Source organism: Hyperolius riggenbachi, chromosome 4 (assembly GCF_040937935.1).
Source record: "Hyperolius riggenbachi isolate aHypRig1 chromosome 4, aHypRig1.pri, whole genome shotgun sequence".
NCBI classification, from domain to species: Eukaryota; Metazoa; Chordata; class Amphibia; order Anura; family Hyperoliidae; genus Hyperolius; species Hyperolius riggenbachi.
Window position 1 is genome coordinate 453942734 of NC_090649.1, and position 22626 is coordinate 453965359.

The 22626-nt window shown below is 43.3% G+C and overlaps 1 protein-coding gene across 4 annotated transcripts in view; it reads left to right on the forward strand.

The window, feature by feature from the left end:
- FOSL2 (FOS like 2, AP-1 transcription factor subunit) overlaps window positions 1–21005 on the forward strand; it is a 124294-nt gene extending 103289 nt beyond the window's left edge. For 3 of the 4 annotated variants that reach the window (XM_068232746.1, XM_068232744.1, XM_068232743.1), the window contains 3 exons: window positions 13609–13863; window positions 15749–15856; window positions 18280–21005. In XM_068232746.1, coding sequence (XP_068088847.1) covers window positions 13624–13863; window positions 15749–15856; window positions 18280–18783 — 852 coding nt within the window. In that variant the 5' untranslated portion in view covers window positions 13609–13623 and the 3' untranslated portion in view covers window positions 18784–21005. Of the gene's footprint in view, window positions 1–7681; window positions 7709–13608; window positions 13864–15748; window positions 15857–18279 lie in introns of those variants that run through there. The other variant, XM_068232745.1, reaches the window with a different exon arrangement.
- The last annotated feature ends 1621 nt before the right edge of the window (window positions 21006–22626 follow it).

A 22626-nucleotide genomic window follows, 5' to 3' on the forward strand; every position in this document is an offset into this window, starting at 1 on the left:
GTACAGGCTTTGGGCCGGATGCTATTAGAGCGTGCAGCTCACTGAAAGATTAGAAGGAGGCCCGAAGCAGCAGCGGGAGCAGGTAAGTATTAAGTGCTACTCTGCAGAAATGGCAGGAGTGAGTTCCCAGGCCATCCCACAGTGGCTATAGTTACACCACTTCTTTTGCTGTTCAATTGATGTTAAATCTCAAAGGGACCCTGAGCAGACATTTAAAATTAAAAAACTTCACTTGCCTGAGGCTTCCTCCAGCCCCCCATAGGCCATGAGACCCCTCACGTCTTCCATGGTCCCGCTAACGGCCCCGTTAGACTGGCGACTTCAGGGAAGTCGTGCACGACAGCACATGCATGGCAGTCCGCGCACCCCGCTCAACCCCTTGTGTGCATGGCCAAAAGCTTCTGGGCGCATGAAGTCACCAGACTAATGGGGCTAACGGAGACAGGTACATAGAAGAGGTATGTTAGGTACTGCACACCTTTACAAAGTATATAGCTATATATGGACAATTATATCCGGGTGCTGTGTCATAAGTCAACAAGACACGCACACCAGCCTATTAGAATGCTCAAAAAGTGTATTTCAAAGATTAACACAATGTTATATAGTGGTACAAATTGCTGGTTTGGACCCTCAGTACCAGTATCATAATATATACATAGCACACATATACAAAAATCAAAGTGCTGTTATACAAATAGTAATTAGGAGTAGCACTGCAGAGGTAGGCCTGAGCCTATATAGGCAATAGTCCTTTATGCATTCAAGAAGTTTAGGCAGTCCAAACTTGAGTGCATTGTAACTGCAAAGAACTCAGAGAGAGCAAGTCCCCTTTAAACAAATGCATATAGTAGCACAATTCAGATAGTCAGAGCAAGAGGAGGTGCTGTCACCCTCAAAACAATTTACCCAACGTCTGCGTTTCGGAAAAGATGCTTTGTCAATGGTTGTAGCAGATATGGCAACCAAAGCGTAGCAGGTGAGAGGCAGCTAAGGGAGCCAGGCTAACGAGTTACCATGGAGGGGGACGCAGAGCGGTGTGGGGGGTTGGAGGAAGCCCCAGGTAAGTGCAGCTTTTCTTTTTAAAGGTCTGCTCAAAGCTCCTTTTTAATATACAATTTGGCCGCAACTTATACTAGGTTTTAAGTCCTATGGGAGAAAAGCGCTTTTTAAGGTATTGTATTGTATTATTATATTTTGGCCCCTTGCGTGATTGAGTTTGACACCCCTGCTCTACAGGATCCAGAGCTTTCCAGTACAGATTAGCTTTATTAAGAGCAGAGTCTCCCTTTAGGAGGTGACCAGGCCATAGAATGAAGGTTTCTGTTCCAGCAGTGAGCAGAGGACTCTCCCCCCTCCTCCTTATTCCAGCAGTGTCTGAGCATGCACACTATTTCCTGTTTGTTCTGAAGGATTACCCAACATTGCCGGAGGCTGCAGTCCCTCCGTAACCTCATGTGCCTCTGCCCACCTCCTCAGCTGCTCTGTATATCTGCCTGACTCACTGCAGAGATGGAGGGATTAGGGGAGCATTATTCCTGGGCGGGACCCGCACTCACATGTCACGGCGCTGCCTGTCTGGGGCCGCTGCTCCTCTGTAAGCAGGCTGTTCTGAGGACCAGTAAATCGCAGGAAGGATCCGCACACAGACTTTACAGGAACAATGTGTTTTTATTGTTTCCAATGCACACATATATGACATCAAATCGTCCAAGCAGACGATCGTTTCGTGGCCTAAGCGGTCACCTTTATCAAGGTATAAGCAGAAAAACATATACATGTCTCTCGGGAGAGAGTTCATGGCACACTTCTGTATGAACGCGTCAGTAGCCTAGAGGCAGAGCTGGTTCATCTGCAAGGCAACTTGGGCAGGTGTCTAGGGCCTGAAAAGAGACTATGGTCCTGGTTGATGCTAGTCCCTACCCAAATCTTACCAAAAAAAGCCAGGTAGATGCCAAGGATGGGCCCAAAGTTCTTACTTGCCTAGGGTCACCTGCCAAGCCAACCTATCAAGAATCACCACTGTTGGCTGGGACCCTCTTTTAGTCTGTGGTCCCGCCCCCTTCTTGCACAAATGCAGCCGTACTGCACCTGCATGAGTACATCTGTCTGTGTGTGCGCAGTAGTACAAAGTTTGGTGAGCACAACCACTAGAAGATATCTGACAAGCTGTTGTCGGATATGGTCAGAGGGTCTGTGCCCGATAACGGGGACACAGGAAGCCTCTGGACTATCCAAAGACTACCCTCTACCTATGCAAGTATCTGTTTTTGTTATTTCACCTCGGGTTCACTTTAAAAGACCTCTACTTAAATCCTAATGGTGCTGGCAGTGGCGTAGCAATAGGTGGTACAGAGGTTGTGACCGCACTGGGGCCCTGAGGGGCCTCCCTCAACCGCAGTATTGGTTCTTTATTGGTCCTATACTGGTAATAATCACTTCTATAGATGCTTTAAAAGTGATAATCATTAAGAATCTGTTCCCCATCCCTTCTTGCACTGGGGTCCATGCCTTAGCTACACCACTGGGTGCTGGTTCTCTGTATCATAGCTTAACATTTTAAATCACCTCTCGCTCTCTCTTTCTATCTCTCCCTCCTGCTTAGAAGTCTGACCATAAACTCATATTAATCCACTCCCTGCCCCGATGAAGGCCTAAACAGCCTGAAACAGACGTCTGCCTATTGCCTTACAAATCTCTGTGAAATGAGCGGAGTAAAGGTGTGCATTGAATTGTTGTTGCATTTATGCCTGGATTTCCCGAGGAATAAATTACATATTCACTCACTGTCCTGACGGAAACATTTTTTTGAGTCAGGATGATGCGTCTTATTGGCTACCTTAAGAGGAACTGTACCAAAACGTGTGTGTGTGTGTGTGTGTGTGTGTGTGTGTGTGTGTGTGTGTGTGTGTGTGTGTGTGTGTGTGTGTGTGTGATATATATAAATCAATGCATTGCAAAGTGAGAAGTAAAAAAAAAAAAAAAGAAGATAGATCAAGAAATAATTGACACTCGGCAGGTAATTAGTTGATGTTGTTTGATTCGCCTAAGCCTGCAGGCCATCATCTTTACTACTGGCAGACATAAAAAAAAAACTGACAGCACCAACTAGCGATGCTATAGGCTAAAAGATTGATATATATATATATATACATAGAAATACTGCTTTTGTGGCAGTCAGAAACAACCATGATTTCCCACAATGCAATGAGGTTCATAGACAGGAAACTGTCAGGACCTAGGCCCTGACATCACACTGTGGGAGGGTTTCACCACAATCTCAGCCATACAGACGTCCCTGATGATCTATTCAAGAAAATGTAAATATTTCCCTTGGGGTGAAGTTTAATCTGGGTTAAAGTGCCTCTTGTCGGAATCGACAGACAGTATGATGATCATGTAGACTGCTTCTTGCTCATGTGGAGCTGAATTTGCACATACCTTCTGTTTTAGGATGAGGAAACAGTCAGGCTTCCTATAATAACCGCTTTAGGCCTGCAATCTCATGTCGGGAACAGGTTGGCGTGAAGGACAAGAATGAGGTCACATATTATCACAGATTCTTGGGATTCCATCATCTGCCGGGAATGCGGCCTGTTTTTCTCTGAGGGGGGAAAAAGTATTGCTAAATCATTCTGGCCAGAAGCACAGAATCTCTAACTTTTTGTAATCAGTGGGAAAAAAAAGTATTTAATTATAACTCCATAAAAAGAAAATCTCTTCTGATTACTTTATAGATAACACAGTGGCTGGCCAGGCATGGGCAGGAGCTCTCCATGCTCTGTGCCAGTTGTCTAGACCCCCCCCCCCCCCCCCTTTCTGTTGTCACATTCCACCAACTTCAAAGAGATCAGTTCCCAGAAATGACCCAACTTCTCAGCCTAAACTATGCAGACAGTGGCCCACTGCTGCCCCCTCCAGGTCAGGCATGGAGACACTCCTTCCTGGGATTGTGAGAACTGGGATTTCGGAGAGGCCGATTCCAGTAAGCGCAGGGCGTGTGGGAGTTGGGAAGAATGGGAAGGCGTTGAATTGACTGAGATTTTTTTTTCTTCTTTTTTTGACATCACCGCCTCCCCTCCATGAGATAATAAAATAAACAGGGATGTTTGTGGAACATTGAGTCACTGGATCTGGCTTGCATCATCTTTCGCAGAGCGGGAAAACTTTTGAAATGTTTTTTTTTCCCCAGAAGAGAATTGAACTTTTTTTTCGGCGGAAGAGATTTCATCAGCTCTACAAAAATTAATTGTGAAATGATTGCCTCATGGCTGCAGCAGTATGCGAGTTGTTTTCTACTTGGTTCAGAGGAGCCACTGGAGTGTCAGGAATATGGATGCTGCCATCTTCATTCCCTTATAAACCATGCTGGTTGCCTGGCTGTCATGCTGAGCTATTGGCATTAGTTGTATTTGTCACACACATGCAGCCAGTGGAGTCTCATCAGAGTCGCAGCATCTGATTTGCATGCTCATTCCGGGCCACTGACTTAAAGAGGAACTCCAGTGAAAATAATGTAATAAAGTGCTTCATTTTTACAATAATTATGTATAATATCATGATTTAGTCAGTGTTTGCCCATTGTAAAATCTTTTAAATCCCTGATTTACATTCTGACATTTATTACATGGTGACATTTTGCTGCTGGCAAGTGATGTAGCTGCTGCATGCTTTTTTGGCAGTTGGAAACAGCTGTAAACAGCTATTCCCACAATGCAACAGGGTTCACAGACAGGAAACTGCCAGGAGTACCACGGTCCTCAGTTTCTTGTGGGAGGGGTTTCACCACAATATCAGTCATACAGCTCCCTCTGATGGTCTGTTTGTGAAAAGGAATAGATTTCTCATGTAAAAGTGGGCATCAGCTGCTGATTGGGATAAAGTTCAATTCTTAGTCGGTGTTTCTCTTTAAAGCATCACTATCACAAAAAAATGTGAAATTTTAAAATCCACAAAAACATTTTAAATAAAAAGTACAGTTCTCCCAGAGTAAAACGTGCAATAAATTACTTTTCTCCTATGTTGCTGTTACTTACAGTAGGTTGTAGAAAACAGACAGAACTGACATGTTTTGGACTAGCCAATCTCCTCATGGGCGATTCTCAGGGATTTCTTTTCAAAAGCATCTAGTGAATAGCAGTTGCTCAGCCCAACACACTAAGGGCCCTTTTCCACTCGCAATCACTAGCGTTCACGCTGAACGCTAGCGATTGCTGAATCGCAATTACCGGTGATTCCCCGACGTTCGCGGCTGCGATTTTGCTATGCTATGCACTGCATAGCAAAATTGCGGCAAATATCGCTCCGCCGCGCGTTCGCGTTCCCGGCAAAAACGAATCGCGGTAGTGGAAATGACCTACCGCGATTCCTATGTTAAAAAGCAAACCGTAGCGATTGGTAAATCGCTAGCGTTTTGCGTTTTTACGATTCAGCCAGCGCAAACGCGCTGGTGGAAAAGGGCCCTTACAGTGTGTAAGGGAGTAGGGTGGCTGGTGTGTGTATAGATCCTTTCCAGGGAGTGCTTTTGTAAAGAATAAATGAAATTCTTTGAACCCCCATGAGGAAATGGACTAGTCCAAAACCTGGCAGATTTCTACTACCTACTGTAAGTGACACCAACATGGAAGAAAAGTAATTTAATAACTCATTTGACTCTGGAAGAAACATACTTCTTATTTGGTTTATATGTACTTTATTTTTTACAGTCTTTTGCAATAAAGTGCACCTGCCCTAAAAGGGTACTCACCTCAGTAGACAGAAGCCTATGAATAATCCAGTGGCTTCTCCCATCCCCTCCACCTTGCCATTGCAACCCCCCAAACCTTCGCAACAAGGGCTTGCACGCAAATTTTTATGCAAACTGTACGCGGGTTGAATTTGAGCCAATCAAATGTACTGTTCTGCTGTTTTTGACTGGTTCTGTTCAAGGGTTTTGAAATTACCATTTGTGTTCCCACTTCCTGTGACAGGTGTGACTGAGTCAGGAAATGGAGGACGGAGATAGAACCCTAATCAGGTTTTATTGCCATTCCACATTTCCTGTTCTGTTGACGCCCTTTAATTCCCTCCCACCAGGGGTACAGACAGTAATCCCAACCTTATTCCTCCCCCTATAACCACAAATCCATAAGAACAAGCTTTGGATTTTAATATTACTTTAGATTGAAGCTGGTCTTTATTGTCTGGATATAATATAGTAATTATGTGCTTGCGGTACCTGTAAAAAAGCAGGTGCAACGGGTTTATAAGGTAATCCTGCAGAGTCCATCTTTTTTTATGACACATCTGCAATTCCTCAGTCGATAGTCCTGCATCATCTGAATGTTTACAAAGGCACAAGGGGATGATCTGACTTGCTCCGCCCACTGTTCTGAAGTGATGCAATGTGGATGCTGCTTCTCTCACATGTGGAAGTGTTTAAAGGGGAACTTCAGCCTAAACAAACATACTATCATCAAGTTACATTAGTTATATTAATTAGAATATATAGGTAATATAATCTCTTACCCACCCTGTTTTAAAAGAACAGGCAAATGTTTGTGATTCATGGGGGCAGCCGTCTTTTTGGTTGAAAGGAGGTGACAGGGAGCAGGAGACACAGTTCCTACTGTCCTGTGCCCTGATGAACCCCTCCCAGTTGCACACGCTAGGCTTCAAATGTCAAATTCAAAATGTAAAAAAAAAAAAAAACTGCACCAAAACAGCAGAACGAGAACAACATCAGAAATCCCATCATGCTTTGCACAGCATCAGGGGAAAAAAGCCCGGGCAGTTTTCTTCTGTGCAGCTAAAAATGAGTCTTGTATTAGAGAAACAAAGTTCTGATGCCGTGAAACTGTTAAAGAAACACCAAGCCTTTTCAGTGCTGCTGAGTCGATTTTTAGTCCGGAGGTTCACTTTAAAGAAAGCGGCAATGTGCTTTAATCTTTCAAAGCCCATCCACTGCAGCCTCACAACCTGCTTAAGCCGAATATTTGCATATTTGGATGGGGGGGTGAACACTGAAGCAGGCCGTACCGTTGTTTATACCCACTGCAGAAGATGGGTCAGCGAACGAGCATTTGTCAGACTGCGTGTTGCTGGAAGTTTCTGCACTCTTCATGTGGGTACCGAGCTTTACTCAACTTCTGTGCCTTAAACACTCCGTTAACAAACATTCCACAGAGATCTCCTACCAGAAATTAAGATGTCGCTGCCTGTGATATATTTCAGAAAGTAAATCAGGGAGAGGAAAGATATTTTAAAATGAGCAAACACTGATCAAATAATTGATTGATGAATATTGTAAAAAAAAAAAAAAAAACAACACATTATTTTGACTACACTTCCTCTTTAAATAATAAAAAAAAAAAATCAAGCAAACATTTTCTGGCAGTTCTGCTGGTTGTAAAGTTTGACTTTTAGCATAATAAGTGACAGGGTGACTCTGGCAGGCTGTGATGTAACAGGTGTTTGCATAACATCGGTGCTGAAGTCTGTGACTGCTTCGTATGTTCATGGTGGGGCAGGGAAGGGTTAAGTGCGGCCGGCCTGGGAGTGACAGGGAGACCACACCTGGGCATTAAGTAAATGGAGCAATGAAGAAAGGGGAAGGAGGGTGGAGGAAGTTGGTTTTGCAGTGGGAGGCGATTATGCAATAGAGATTTCCTGCCCTTCCCTCCCATGCTGCCTTTCTGCTGGGAGAGAGGAGATCATTCCACAGGGGACGGTGAGCCTCATCTTTTTCCAGTTAATTCTCTCGCAGCTTTTATCGGTGACCACAAGTTCTGTCATCATCATCAGCCAAAGTTCTCAGCAGGCGAATCGTGTAGCAGTGACTCCTCTTCGCAGATCTATGGGGGAATTCACAGCCAGGGGCACTTGTCAAACCCCAAGGGGTACTTGCTGTGATGCAGGTCAATTGGGCACCGCAGTCGGCAGGTGTATGATAGATGCCTATTTTAATTTTCGGTAATCACTCACCCAGGCAAGCATTAGGGTGCTCGATGCGGTTAGTACATAGTATTTCATGGTTGTAGTCGATTGGCTACAACTATTGGTCGTTTGGGTGCCTGATTTCTAGGTTAGTGTTAGGCACTTACCAGGGTGGTTAAGGTTAGGCATTAGGTGGGAAGGTTAAGGTTAGGCACTTACAAAGGGGGTTAGGCATTAGGTAGGGTTTTTTTAATTTAGGCACTTGCAGGAGGTAAGGTTGGGCATTAGATTGGGGGTGGGTGTTATGCACCTACAGGGGGGTTTATGGTTAGGCATTAGGTGAAGGGGGGATTTAAGGTCAGGCACTTACAGGGGCATTAGGGTTAGGCATTATGAAGGGCATTTTTTTTTTTTTTTTTTTTTTTTTTTTTTTAGGCATTTGCGAGAGAGGTTAGGGATGGGCATTAGGTGTGTGGGGGAAGGGGGGGGGACGGTAGGCACCTACAAGGGAGTTTATGGTTTGGCATTAGGTGACGGGGGGGGGGTTAAGGGTTAGGCACTTACAGGGGGGTTAGGCATAAGGCAGGGGGTATTCTTTTTAGGCACTTGCAGGAGAGGTTAGGGTTGATAAAAAATGGGTATGTGTGGTAGGGAGTAGGGTTAGGCACCTACAGGGGGGTTTTACACTAGGTGAGGTGGGTTAAGATTAGGCACTTGGGGGGGGGGGGGGGGGGGGGTTAGGCGATTGGTTATGGAGGTTAGGCATTGGGTGGGGCTGTTAGGGTTAGACACTTACAGCGAAAGTTAGAATAGGTGCCGGGTAGTAAATAATAAAATATCGGAAATATTAAATTACCAATATTTTACTGTTATCGGCAATATCTACTCCTGTAATGATGTTGAGGAACACAGATCTGTACTTTAGGGTTTTAAAATTCTAGGCTGTTCTTTCTCAGATGCTGAAGACATACTCCGTTCATAAAGCATGCTGGGGGTTGTAGTTCTTCAGCAGGTGGTGGGGAGTTCACACACTGCACAGTTCTGATTTTGTATAAAGATTGATGTATACAAATTCAAAGTTTTATTTGTATTCGGTAGAGGCCAGCCACACTCAGGTCAATATTAGCATGATATGAGAGGTGATGATTGATTACCCCCTCCCTGCGCCAATCCAGAAATCAGTTGGTCGCAAAGCGATTGATTATTTACCACTCAATTTTGATAAGATTCACTAATCAACAATCTCTTGAACCACTGGTCACGGAGTACCACTCAATATAGTCCAGCGCTATGCAGTTATTGATCCCTCCACCCTCATTGTACCTGGTACGGTTCTGATCCAGTTCTTTATCATGCCTGAAGAAGTTTCGAAAACTTGCAGTTTACAGTTAATCATTAAAGGTATCACATTAAAGGGACTCCAAACACCTCTCATGGGCATGTCTTAAAGCCAGACGACTTCCAACAAAGTCGTGCTATGACCCCTCTGGAGGAGCCTCTTGCAATGGCCATGCATGTCACTTCCTCTTCCTGCAGTGATGCACTTCTCTAACAGTGAAGACAGGGGAGACCCGGAAGTTATAACATAGCCAAGATGGCAGTCGCAATTTTTAAGTTGAAATTTAAAAACTATTTGGTGTAGAACTGTGATTCAGGCATCAAATGAAAGAGGAGAGCACAAGCTACAGACAGGTATGCATCTTTAAGTACTTTGCAGTACTGGGTGGAGTCTTAAAGGCATGCCTATGAGAGGTGCTCGGAGTCCCTTTAATTATTTGTTGGTTTGATTTCGGCGCAGTCCGTTCTCTGTCTCTGTTCTGTATGCTTCTAGCCCACCCCATGGGTCTTCACCGCTCATGTGTAGCAGAACTTGTGGAGAAACGTGATTAGTCTGATCAGCTGGTAGATTTGTAAGGCTCTGATTGGCTGTAATCACTTCCTCCTGTATAACATGACCGGCATATCAGAGGCCATGTGACCATGCATAGCACATGCTCCTCCATGCGCTCTGCTGCATGTCTAACAGGGGATGTCAATGACCATCTCTGGTTATCGTTGAACCCTGAACCATATTTGGAGGTGTTCCTGGCTGGTTCCCCTGTTGTGTGCAGGCTGGGGTATCCTCCATGAGTTCTGTGTCTGAGTTTTGGGCTTGGGAAGGTGAGTCACCTGTTGTCCTTCCAGCTTGCTGATCTCTCTTCCTGGCACTGAATATTCACCCCCCCCCCCCCCCTCTCAAAATACTTGATGCTTTCCTGTCTGAGTCGGATTCCAGCCCCCAGTGTAGTTGCCATGTGGCCTGTGTTAGTGAGGTCTGTCCTCTGGCTGGATTATCATTCCAGCTAGACGCAGAGCTAAGAGAAGGTTGTGGATTGTCTGCTGAGGTGGAATTGCATGTCCCAGCATGACCTGTCATCAGTGACCATATATACTGATGATGTGCAGACTGGGATCCAACAAATCTACCCTCACCTGGGCCAGTTGAGAACATGGCAGGACTGCGGAGATGATACGATTAGCAATTTGGGACAACAGCCACTCTCCATAATTGTTTGCTGTGAGTTCTTGTATGTCTCTGAATAGCACTGTCTCTCTTGCCTAAACTTTCACACACTCCCTTCCCCCCTCTGTTTCTCTTTCTCTCTCCATGTTTGAGTCTCACTGTCTCTTCTTCTCAATCTCTCTTCCCCATTCTGGCACTTTCAGTCTCTTCCTATTCCCCCTGCTCTCTCATTGGACCAGATGCACAACCTGCCAGGTAAATTTGCTGTGCGCAAGCATGATTATCGGCACTATAGCCGGCAGCGTACCGCTCACATTACCCTGTACCGTTAGTCGTGCAACGCTTAGCACTCTGCTAACAACAATACCGGTTATATTCCAGTGCGTGGATTTTCTGGGGATTCATGCATCAGGCCCAGTGTCTTTTCTCTTCCTATGTGTCTCTTCTCTCTTCTCTCTCTCGTCCCCTTAACTTGGTTTTCTCTGCCTTTCCCTGGGTTTGTCTCCTTCTGCTGATACTTACCTAGAGTGACCCCTTAAACCCTCGACATTGGTTTTAAGGCAGCAATGCTGTGCATCTGGGTGTTTCTCTGTGTCTCTGTCTCGCTGTCCTGTGATATTCACCCGGAGTGCCTCCTTAGTTCTCTGGCATCAGTTTGCAGGCAGGAATGCTGCCTCTGGGAGTCTCTCTCTGGTGATACTCACCGGAGTTCCTCCTTAGTTTCCTGCTATCAGTTTTCAGGCAGGAATGCTGTCTCTGGGTGTCTCTCTCTAGTAATACTCACCTGGAGTGTCTCCTCCGTTCCCTGCGATCAGTTGTCAGGCAGGAATGCTGTGTCTGTCTCGCTGTCTGGTTAACTCACCCGGAGTCCCCCCTTAGTTCTCTGGCATCAGTTTGCAGGCAGGGATGGTGTCTCTCTATGATGATACTCACCCGGAGTGCCTCCTTAGTTTCCTGCGATCAGTTTTCAGGCAGGGCTATGTATCTGGGTGTCTCTCTATGATGATACTCACCTGGAGTGCCTCCTTAGTTCCCCGGCATCAGTTTTCAGGCAGCCGCAGGAATGCTGTGTCTGTCTCGCTATGATGATACTCACCTGGAGTTCCTCCTTAGTTCCCTGTGATCAGTTTTCAGGCAGGAATGCTGTGTCTCTGGGTGTCTCGCTATGATGATACTCACCCGGAGTGCCTCCTTAGTTCCCTGTGATCAGTTTTCAGGCACGGCGCAGGATTGCTGTGTCTCTCTGGTGATACTCACCCGGAGTGCCTCCTTAGTTCCCCGGCATCAGTTTTCAGGCTGTCTCTGGTGTCACAGAGCGCAGAGGTGCCCGGGGGCCATTCCTTGCAGTGTCAGTAGTGGCTGCTGGGCCGGATCTTCCTGGTTCACCTTCATCTCCAGCCAGGTGCTGAGGGAGAAACTATGATCTCACCCCGACACCCTTCACGTCTAGACAGAAGCCGAAGCTTCCTGCGGCCCGTCACACACTCCGCTAAACACGTCGGATGAATGGACTTTGTTTCATTAACAGGCGTTTTCCCATTGCTTAGTTTTTTCTGTCTTCTGTCTGCTGATGATAACTAATAGTTCAGTTGTGGGTGGATTCCGGCAACTTCCTCCACCGGAGCTTTCATCCAGGCCCATTAGTGGTTGGAGGGAACATACGGAGGAGGACAATGTGTATCAGAGCCCACCACTCCGCCCGTAACATGCCCCTACAGAGGGGGACTACAGGTATCCACCAGTGCCATGCCACCACGCTGGTTTTATGGTCAATAAGTCATTTGTGTGACAACCTGATTAAAGTGGACATGAACTCTTGTACAGGACATAAGGCAGACAGAGAGAAATGCACACTGTGTGTTTTCTGAGAGAAAAGCCTGTGTATTTCCCCCTCATTTTCAAGTAATTGCAAGTGTAATTTGATCTCTCAGCTGTCAGCACAGAAATCCGTCAGTCCTTGGCAGATACAGCTAATATATAAACACAGGTTGTTAACCCTTTGCCTGCTTCCATGAAAGCAGGAAGTAGACACACTGCAGATATATTTCAGCAGTTCTACAAGCTGTCAAAATTGTTTTTTTTTTCTTTAAAGGCTGCTATGCTGTTGCTTATCTTTTGGAACTACTGGAAATTTCCCCCTGAGGTTTTCACACAAGGATTCCCCCTGACGCCATTTAATATCTTGAGGCCCCCATGTAGTTTAGACTCCCTGTAAGGCAGCTGGTAGATTGGCAGGCAGAGTCAGCCAAACCCACAAAATGTCTGTTGAAATTAGTAGTTGCCAAATTGTCACTAGAGAGGCTTTGTGAAAATGCAAGGACACAATATTCTTAAAGAGCTTAAAGAGACACTGAAGCTAAAAAATAATTATGATATAATGATTTGTATGTGTAGTACAGCTAAGAAATAAAACATTAGGAGCAGAGGCATAAGTCTAATATTGTTTCCAGTACAGGAAGCGTTAAGAAACTCCAGTTGCTATCTACGCAAAAGAGCCATTGAGCTCCACAACTTTCAAAGTCGCAGAGAGCTTTGTCTTCTGAAGCTTGTTATCTCAACTGTCAGTCACTATATCTTCTTTTTCTCTGCAGAGGATAGGTCAATAGTTCACTAGCATGCTCTGTAAAACTATTTAGAATGCTGAGTAGTGTATAAATTGCTAATATTAGAGAATGATGCAATGTTATAAAACACACTATATAACTGAAAATAAAAATGAGAATATTTTCTTTGCTACTAATGTTCTAGTAATTATCCGTACTACACAACCAATTCATTATATCATTTTTTTTTCTCGCTTCAGTGTCTCTTTAAAGGGAATCTGAAGTGAGAGAAATATGGAGGCTGCCATATTTATTTTCTTTGAAAGAATGCAAATTGCCTGGCTGTTCTGCTGATCCTCTGCCTCTAATATGTTTAGCTATAGACCCTAAACAAGCATGAAGATCAAATGTTTGACTGCATTTGCCACATGCTTGTTTCAGGTGTGTGATTCAGAAACTACTGATGCATGAAAGATCAGCAGGACAGCCAGGCAATTGGTATTGTTTAAAAGGAAATAAATATGGCAGTCTCCTCTATATCCTTCTGACTCCAGTTCTGAAATTTTAACTTGTTTATTATTTCTGACCAAGTATAATGTACATTTTAATTATGTGCTCTATACTCACCTTTCTATTTCCCCTCAACAGAAATTCCGGGCCGATATGCCAGGGTCCAGCAGTGCCTTCATCCCAACCATCAACGCCATCACCACCAGCCAAGACTTGCAGTGGATGGTCCAGCCAACCGTCATCACCTCTATGTCCAATCCCTATGGGCGAGCACATCCCTATGGACACCCAGTACCAAACCTTACTTCGATGGGTGGGCACGCCGCTCTGCAGCGACCTGGTGTTATCAAGACTATCGGCACCACCGCGGGCAGGAGGAGGCGGGATGAGCAGGTGAGGCTGGCAGAAAGCGAGCTTAGGGTATCGGAGAGGACATCAGTTTTGCACATGCTAGAGTGGAAATAATACGAGGCCACTGTTAGAGCTGATTCTTACGGGCAGTAAGCGCAACATTTTTGGCGGCCGATGAAATCGTCATTTAAAAGGGATCTACCGCTGTTCAAATGAATGGAGACATCGCGGTAGATCCAGTTGTCTCATCTTGGATGGTACATGTAGCATCCAGCGTCAGCTGCGTTTGCGGTTCCATGTCGTCCTAGGGGCGCAGAATTCGCTGTGACAACAGAAAGATGACAGCTAATTTCAAACGGCTTTCTGCACAGTAGTAGGAAAACCTTTAACATTGGCTAAACGAGACGCAGAGCAGAAACCCCTGCGAACCAGCCCTTACTTCCCTGGTTAGCCATTTCCCCTCTAGAGCAAGTGTAGCCATTTCCCCCACAACAAGTGGAACTGGCCAGGTTGGTTGTTACTTGTCTAAACACTATTGTAGTTAATATGGCAAGATGATGGAGGACACCTCCTATTTGTCAGCTCCTCTCTTGGCCCTATAAGCCAGAACACGGGCAAGCCTTCTGTACAGTGATTGGGAAAGAAAGGTCATTCAAAGTAACCTGAACAAAAGATTGCCTTCTTAAAACAGAAGGTAATTGCGCTAATTCAGGTTGGAGTGAGCATTTGATGTCTCCCACGATGCATCACTGCTGAATATGCAATATTCAACCGTGATGCATCGTGGGAGACATCCAATGCTCACTCCAGCTTGAATTATCTCAAATATCTTCTGTTTTAACCACTTGAGGACTGTGGGCTTACACCCCCCTAGTGACCAGGCTATTTTTCAGTAATTAGGCCACTGCAGCTTTAAGGCCTCACTGCAGAGCCTTACAACTCGGCACACAGGCGATTTACCCCCCCCCCCCCCTTCTTTTCTGCCCACTAACAGAGCTTTTTCTTGGTGGGCTCTGAACACGCCCAGGATGTTTATCTTTATTTTTTTGCAAATTTTTTTTTTTTTTTTTTTTTTTTAATGAATAAACCTATTTTACTGTTATTTTTGTAACCCTCCAGGCCAGCTAGCCTATGACAGCGGATCGCTTCTCTGCCGCCCAGGGGGTGGGCATTGTACACAGTAAATGGCGGTTTCGCCATCTAAAAGTCTCCAAGCGGCGATCGTCGCTGGAAGACTGATGGCGGGGCAGAGCTCCGTCATCCAAGCGCAGATGCTCTCCTGCAAAACCCCGCCCCAGGACTTGATGCCAATTGATGTTAGACGGTCCTGGGGATGCCACCACGTTCATGCCCATTGGCGTTATGGGGTCTTTGGGTAGTTAAGAAGGCAAACTTTTGTTTTGCATAACATTTTAGTAAGGAGCCTTTTTGGTCCTTTGTAGCCCCTTACACACTCCTAGGAGTTCTGGTTAACCATGAGCTTGCTAGGTAGTCTGTAACTCAAAACAATCAGGAAAGAATGTTTTCGGGAACACCTATCCCCCTTCTACAGACTCTGGTTCTCTGTGGGCCTTAGGTCAGGGAAGGCAGAGGCTATACTGTGGTTATTGACATTCCTGACTATAGTATTTGCCATGTGTTACTACTCCGTTAACTCAACCCGTGTACAGTAAAGCAAGTTTTCTCCAGACGTCGACAAAGGCAGAATTACAACTGAAAAGGCAGTTGCAAAATATTTCTGTTGTAACCGCAGAGCGAGTCCGTGCATACCCCCCCCCCCCAAGGTCCCCTTGGGATTACTCCATCCCAGAAAACACCACAATCTTCTACAAGCCAAGAACTTTTTCTGCTTTCTGTGTTGTTTCACTGACCACAAAAGACAACTCATTAATTTACTTTCAACTTTTGTTTTGTGCTTGTTCTGCAGCTGTCGCCCGAGGAAGAAGAGAAGCGAAGGGTCCGCAGAGAAAGGAATAAGCTGGCGGCCGCAAAATGTCGCAACAGGAGACGGGAGCTAACGGACAAGCTCCAGGCGGTATGTATAAGTTATCTGCTTCCTCCTGCCACTGCTGGCAGAGGTGTTGCAACTAGGCACAAAGGTTTCTGGTTGCACCACATGTTCTTGAGAACGTTCAGCCTTACCAGATGAGGAACTCTGGTCAACCCATACACATTTGTCTCCTTTGTATGAGTCCACAGTGTGTTTAGTCAGTCCTGTCCTGCTTCTCTTGTCTACAGCTGGCATTAAGCATATAATCTTAGGGCTTGTTCAGATGGGCGTCTGAACCAGCAGTGGTGGCGTCTCGTTTAGACGCTGTCAAATGCTTTTCTGCTACCGAGCATAAAAGCATTTGGCAACCTTCGGCGGTGCCAAATCCTAGACACTACATATAGCATCCAGGATGAAGCAAGAAGATGGCATTGAGTGCAGTGTTTGTGTGAACGATAGGAAAAAGGTGCCGTCCAGTATGCGGTAGTGGCCAAATTTGACAAGATTGTATGTTGTATGGCCTGCCTAACTCTAAAGCTTGCCATACATTATACAATCTAATTGCCCAGTCTTAATCCAATCTTAACACATCTATGCTTTATAAGGGCAAACCTGAGCTATCCATCTAATTTATGTTTAACCTGCTGGTATTCACATCACATAGGTGTTGATAAGATAAACAAGGATTGTACAATCACATAGTATAGTGTATAGCCAGGTCTACTCTATGCTCATTATTACCCTGCCTTATGGCCTTGGACTACAATAGGAATCAAGTTAATGACTAATTATGGTAGAGATTAGGTTGTGAGCCCCTCTGAGGACAGTCAGTGACATGACAATATACTGTGCACTATGTATAGCTCTGTGGAAGATGTCAGCACTATATAAATACACAATCATAATAGCAAAACGACAGTCCGATACCCTGGACATTATTTCTGTAAATTATGAATTTATGAATATTTTCATCTGCACTGAACACCAACGTCCCTGTCTGAGGCAAAAATTATTATTATAAACTGTCTTAAACCTGATTTTGGTGCCCCCCCCCCCCTCCCTTTCATCCTCTTTTCACACACACCTCACCTTTTCTCCTGAGATATCTCCTAGGACATTGTGGTTCCCAACCTTTTTGAAGATAGCCAGGTATAGGTGCCCTCAGTATAGGATCTTATGTGTAGGTGCCCTCAATATAGGTAGCCAAGCATAGGTGCCTTCAGTATAGGAAGTCAGGTGTAGGTGCCCCCCCTCAGTATAGATAGACAGCTATAGGTACCCCAAAATGGGAAGTCAGGTGTAGGTGCCCTCTGTATAGGTAATCAGGTATAGGCGCCCCTAGTATAAAAATTCAGGTGTAGGTGCCCTCAGTATAGGTAGCCAAGCATAGGTAGTATAGTTGCCACAGTATAGGTAGCTAGTATAGTTGCTCCCAGTGTAGGTAGTATAGTTTCCTCCAATATAGGTAGGCAGTATAGTTTCCCCAGTATAGGTAGCTAGTATTATTGCCCCAGTATAGGTAGCTAATATAGTTGCCATCATTATAGGTAGCTAGTTTAGTTGCCTCAGGATATGTAGCTAGTAAAGTTGCCCCAGTATATGTAGCTAGTAGAGCTGCCCCAGTATATGTAGCTGATATAGTTGCCCCCAGTATAGGTAGTATAGTTGCCCCCAGTATTTGTAGTATATATTCCCTATATAGGTAGCTAGTATAATTGCCCCAGTATAGGTAGTATAGTTGCCCCCAGTTCCCCCCCCCCCCCCCCCTTCTGTGGCAGCGTGTCGGGAATGACTCACCGGGCTTCCGCTTTCCAGCGCTGACATCACTCTCTCTCCCTGCCTCTGCTCTATCTGTAGTTAGAGCAGGGCTACAAGAAAATGGTCGCCGATGTCCGCATTTGTGGACATTGGCAAGCATTTTCTTGTAGCCCCGCTCTAATTACAGATGACGAGGAGGCAGGGAGAGACAGCGTGGCGGCAAGGGGCGACACTGTCCTGTGCACATGCGCCTTTGAGAGGTGGTGCCCTGAGCGCCCTCTCCGGTCACTCAGGTCAAAGGCCGGCCATGCCCATGCTTGACATCTATAAGAGTTAACCAACCTTATCACAGATTTAGTATGATTGGGGGGGAAAAGCTTGCCACCTCCTGGCTGTAATGTGTAATTATGAAATATTTCTGTAATATTTTGTATTTTGTTGATTAACATAATAAAAATATCACCATGAGAGCAGAGCATTTGTTCTTAGCCCAGATTCTACACTGGGTTGATCTTAGTTTTTATTTTCTTGGATTAGGTTATTTGATTAGTTTATATTTATCTTAAACTCTTGTTTATAGATTTATTTTTTTTTTATTTTTTTTTCATTTGTTGGGAAATTTCATTAAATATTTTAAAATTCAGAGACGTAGCATTTTAGTGAAATACTGAATTACTGAATGTTTATTTAAATTTCACTTTACTTTTTAGGAGACCGAAAAACTGGAACAAGAAAAATCTGGACTACAGAAAGAAATTGCCGAACTACAGAAGGAAAAAGATAAGTTGGAGTTTATGCTGGTTGCTCACTCGCCCATGTGCAAGATACACCCTGAGGAGAGGACAAGCTCTACCCTGAACCCTCACACTCACCCTGTCCGTTCTATGATGAGCAGGGTGGTCGTCAAGCAGGAACCGGTAGAAGAAGACATAACTGCATCTTCTATTGACAAAACCCAGAGATCTGTGATTAAACCGATCAACATCGGAGGGAACTTCTTTGGTGAGGAACCTCTTAACACACCAGTGGTAATGTCTTCTACCCCTCCAAGCACTCCAAACACTGCCAACCTCGTCTTCACTTACCCAAGTGTCCTGGATCAGGAATCTTCTGCCTCTCCTTCGGAATCTTGTTCTAAAGCTCACCGTCGAAGCAGCAGTAGTGGTGACCAATCCTCCGATTCTCTGAACTCCCCCACCCTTTTGGCCTTGTAACGATGATGTAAAGTTATGGACCATTTGTCTTGCATATTGTGAGATGTGTGGAAAGGTGGACAGCTTCACTATGGACAATTAAAAAAATTTAAAAATACTGCAACTGGATGGCCCATAGTTAAGAAGCTTCAATGTAAGGACATTCAATGTTGGATGTTCTTGGGCAGGTGGTAAAGACTGCAGAAGACCAGATGTTTATTCTTTCACAAAATAGAACTCCCGTATGGGCCCAGATGGGGTTAAATTATTTCCAGCAGCTTGTTGACCCAAGCCATTTCATTTACTCTTACTGGTCGAAGAATACTGTCTTTTTTTTTTTTTTTTTTCTTGTTCTTTGTGTTTGTCTGTTTCTGGGCACTTTAAGGGAATATCTATTTTGAGTATTTACGCTTCACTGGCTGAAGGTACAAAATGATGTATTTTATTATTAATTTGTTTCTGAGACTTTGCCTTGTCATTAACTAAAACAGAAAATAACAGAAGCCATGGAAATTTTTGTTTGTACCCAATCATTACCACAAAAAAAAAAGAAAAAATTGTGCCAGCAATGCTCATGCCACGCCAAAGACTGTTCCGGAACACAACGTTCTGGTAAACTCTCAGATGTTTGGATAAAAAAGGATTAAGGATTGGTAACAGCTGGTCTAAAATAAAAATAAAAACACACAGAAACTTGGCAATATGAAATGCCCTTGTGCCTTCTGGTTAAAAGAAAATTTCTGATGCACGGCTGACAATCTTTCCTTGGGACCTGAAATATTGTCTTTTGTATTTACAGTTTGAAAGGCTGTAGTTTACGCTATCTTGTCTAAGTTTGGGAGGGTCAGGCTGCATCTCCTTCCCATTTGGGACCATTGTCAGTTATCTTGCTATCAATGCAAACTCTCTACAGTACATAAGAGGGCGCTGACTTATTAATTTGATTTATTGCTGCAAAGTGTTGGCTATGAGATTTTTTTTTGTTTTATGTAGCTTGTCAGGGTTCTTCAATATACGTTTGGTATCTTTGTACTTAATGTCCGTAAATTGTAAAAACCTTGATGTGTGGCGTTTATAAAGGGTGTATTGGGAATACCATTAAGGTTTAACTCCTTGGTACAAATTGATATTTACAAGAACAAACCCAGAGATGTCAAGGGAAGGGGTGTTGTGTTGAGTTATAGTTATACATTCCTTGGGAGCATGCCTAAATTCACTCCTAATAAAAGAGAAATGCTGGATATTTAAACTAAAGTTCTGTTAAAAAATAGTAGTTTTTTTTTTAAGCAGTTTGGGAAGATGGTTTATTACGGACCAGTTAATACAAGCCATACAGTCAAAAGATACAGATTTGGTGGAGCTTTTCCAAAATTAATCAGATGATTTTTAGGTTTGGCTCATTTTTCTCTTCAAGTGGGCTAAGTTCTAAAAGTATCTTTTTTTTTAAAGTACTGTTTTATGCTACATGACACAAATTAATTGCCATTTTTGCTTTAACGTTGGCCATGTTTTTCAGGAATATAAACACACAGAGGTTGACTTACTAAGGTTCTACAGGTCTAGTGTTCATGGGTGATTTTTTTTTTTTTTTTTTTTGGGATCCAGCAAACCTGATATGGATAAAAATTACAATTTTATTTTTACTTAATAAAAAAAAGTCTTTGTTCTCTTGATCACTTGTATTTTTTTTTATTTTTTTTTGTTTAATAGAATTTTAGTAAATCAACCGTTTAGTATTATTGACCATATTTCCTGCTGCTAATAATTCACTAAATGGGAATCTTTTTACAAATTTCCTCGCCTTTGTGAGTGAAGCACTGAAAGGCCCATGTGGTTGGTGGGAAGCACAGCCAGGCCATAGCATGCACCTGAGTCATCGGAGTGAGTCAGTCTTGCTCATACCTGCGGTTGCATAAATTATTCTGTAGTAAGCACTTTGAGTTCAAGATAATGCTTCAGCTTGTCTGGTTGTCAAGTCTAGTGATATTAGTGTTTAGGCTCTATTAAAAAAAGAAACAGACAACAACAAAATGTTCATTTTTCCATTGTAAAAAAAAAAATGGTTAAAGTAATATTGATTTTTTTTTTCCTCATACAAGACCAAGGAAACAATCGAATAATATGTTTTAAATGTCAGTTTTGCACTGTGATAACTTATTATTGATGCACTTGTCTTTTATTCTTTCAATAGAAAGGCCCAAAAAATAATAAAAAAAAATCTATATATATATTTTTTGAAAATTCATTATGGTTTCCCTGTGTACTCTGTGATGATAGATCGGTACTGAAATCTTGTCTTTGTAAAGAAAAAAAAAAAAGTTTTCTCACCTTCAGGGTGCACTATCTTTGTAAAAGTATTTTTGATGTTCCACACAGAGCGATGTTGTGTTGTATTCATAATAATTTTTGGGATGGTGCGTCAAAACTGTCATTTCTGATGACACATTAAGGTTGGGTTAGGCACATATAACTCAGAAACTATTGCCACACTACAAATGGCCTACTATAGCATTCATTGAATGGGTTTGCTATTACCAAATATGGCAGTCAAGAACACTGAACGTAAAATGTACAAAAAGTTTTTATAGCTGTTCCCAAGTTTTATTTATTATTTAACTGTACATGAGGGAGGTTCCTCTACTGGGTTTTATTACTCTCTGGATTTCCATTGAATCATTCTTTTTCCTCACAACCTATCCTGCTGATAGGAGGGACACAAGTGCACGAATTCAACATTTTACAGTTTTTAATGAACCACTCCCTGTGGTTTCAGAAACAAATGTCAAAAGTAAGACTCCTTTTTAAAAAAAGGAATCCCAACTTGTAATTGTTGAAAGACGACCCCTAACTTCCTGTGTTTTTTTTGTTTTTGTTTTTTTTTTTGTTAATGAGAAGGTGAAGTTATATCTGTGATAGGGGTACCTTACCCCACCCTACTCAATCCAAATAAAAAAAGTGAAAATGTCTTGAAAAAAATGTATAGAGGAGTTGCAGTACAATGCCTGTTGCAGAGATTGTTTCACACAAACAGGAAGATGGATATGTGCAGAAAATACATTCCTCTGATTTTATTTTTTTTCCATTTTTCACATTCTGATTGGCTTCTGTGTTCTAAACCATTCTCCTATATTTATGTAAATCCTTTTTTTTAATAGCTCTGTAGAAGCCACCTTGTCATTTTAAAAGGCCCTTGTCCTCAAAAAACTCACAGCATAATTAAATCGCCAACCACACTACCCATTCTATTAGATGTCTTGTTTGTATTTGTGGAGTGACTTTTTTATGTGATTTATATGAGGTATTATATTATGGTTCTAAGATGTGCACAGGCTGGTCCTGGGTTGAAATGGAAGAAAAACCATTGCGGGGAAATTATTTTTAGAGAAACGTGGAAAAAACTTGGGTCCTACACTGCCTGGGCTTCAGCAATTTTATAAGCACAGCAATCACTGTAATGATATGATTCGTTATTAAAAAAGAAAAATGAAATGTCTTATTTAATTCCTGATATCTGTACCTGGACTGCAAACACTACTTTTTGTAAGATATATCCTCAGAATTTGAATGGACAGAAACTGCCCTGCTTGCCGTTTGGGAAGGCAAAAGCATAGGTTATATTAAACGGATACAGAACTATGCCAGCATAAAATCGATGGGCTCTACTCATCAAACTTTTATAAAAAATATTTTCTTTATCTTGCATCTTCTCTTTTTCTGTCACCTCCTCCTACTGCCTCGCTGTCAAGTCTATAAAGCATTATAATCCTCTTACAAAACTTCAGCTTGGGGTGTGGCCTTGTGACATATGATGGTGTTATGTCATAGGATAAGCGATGACATATTTGAGGGTGTAACTAGCCTTTT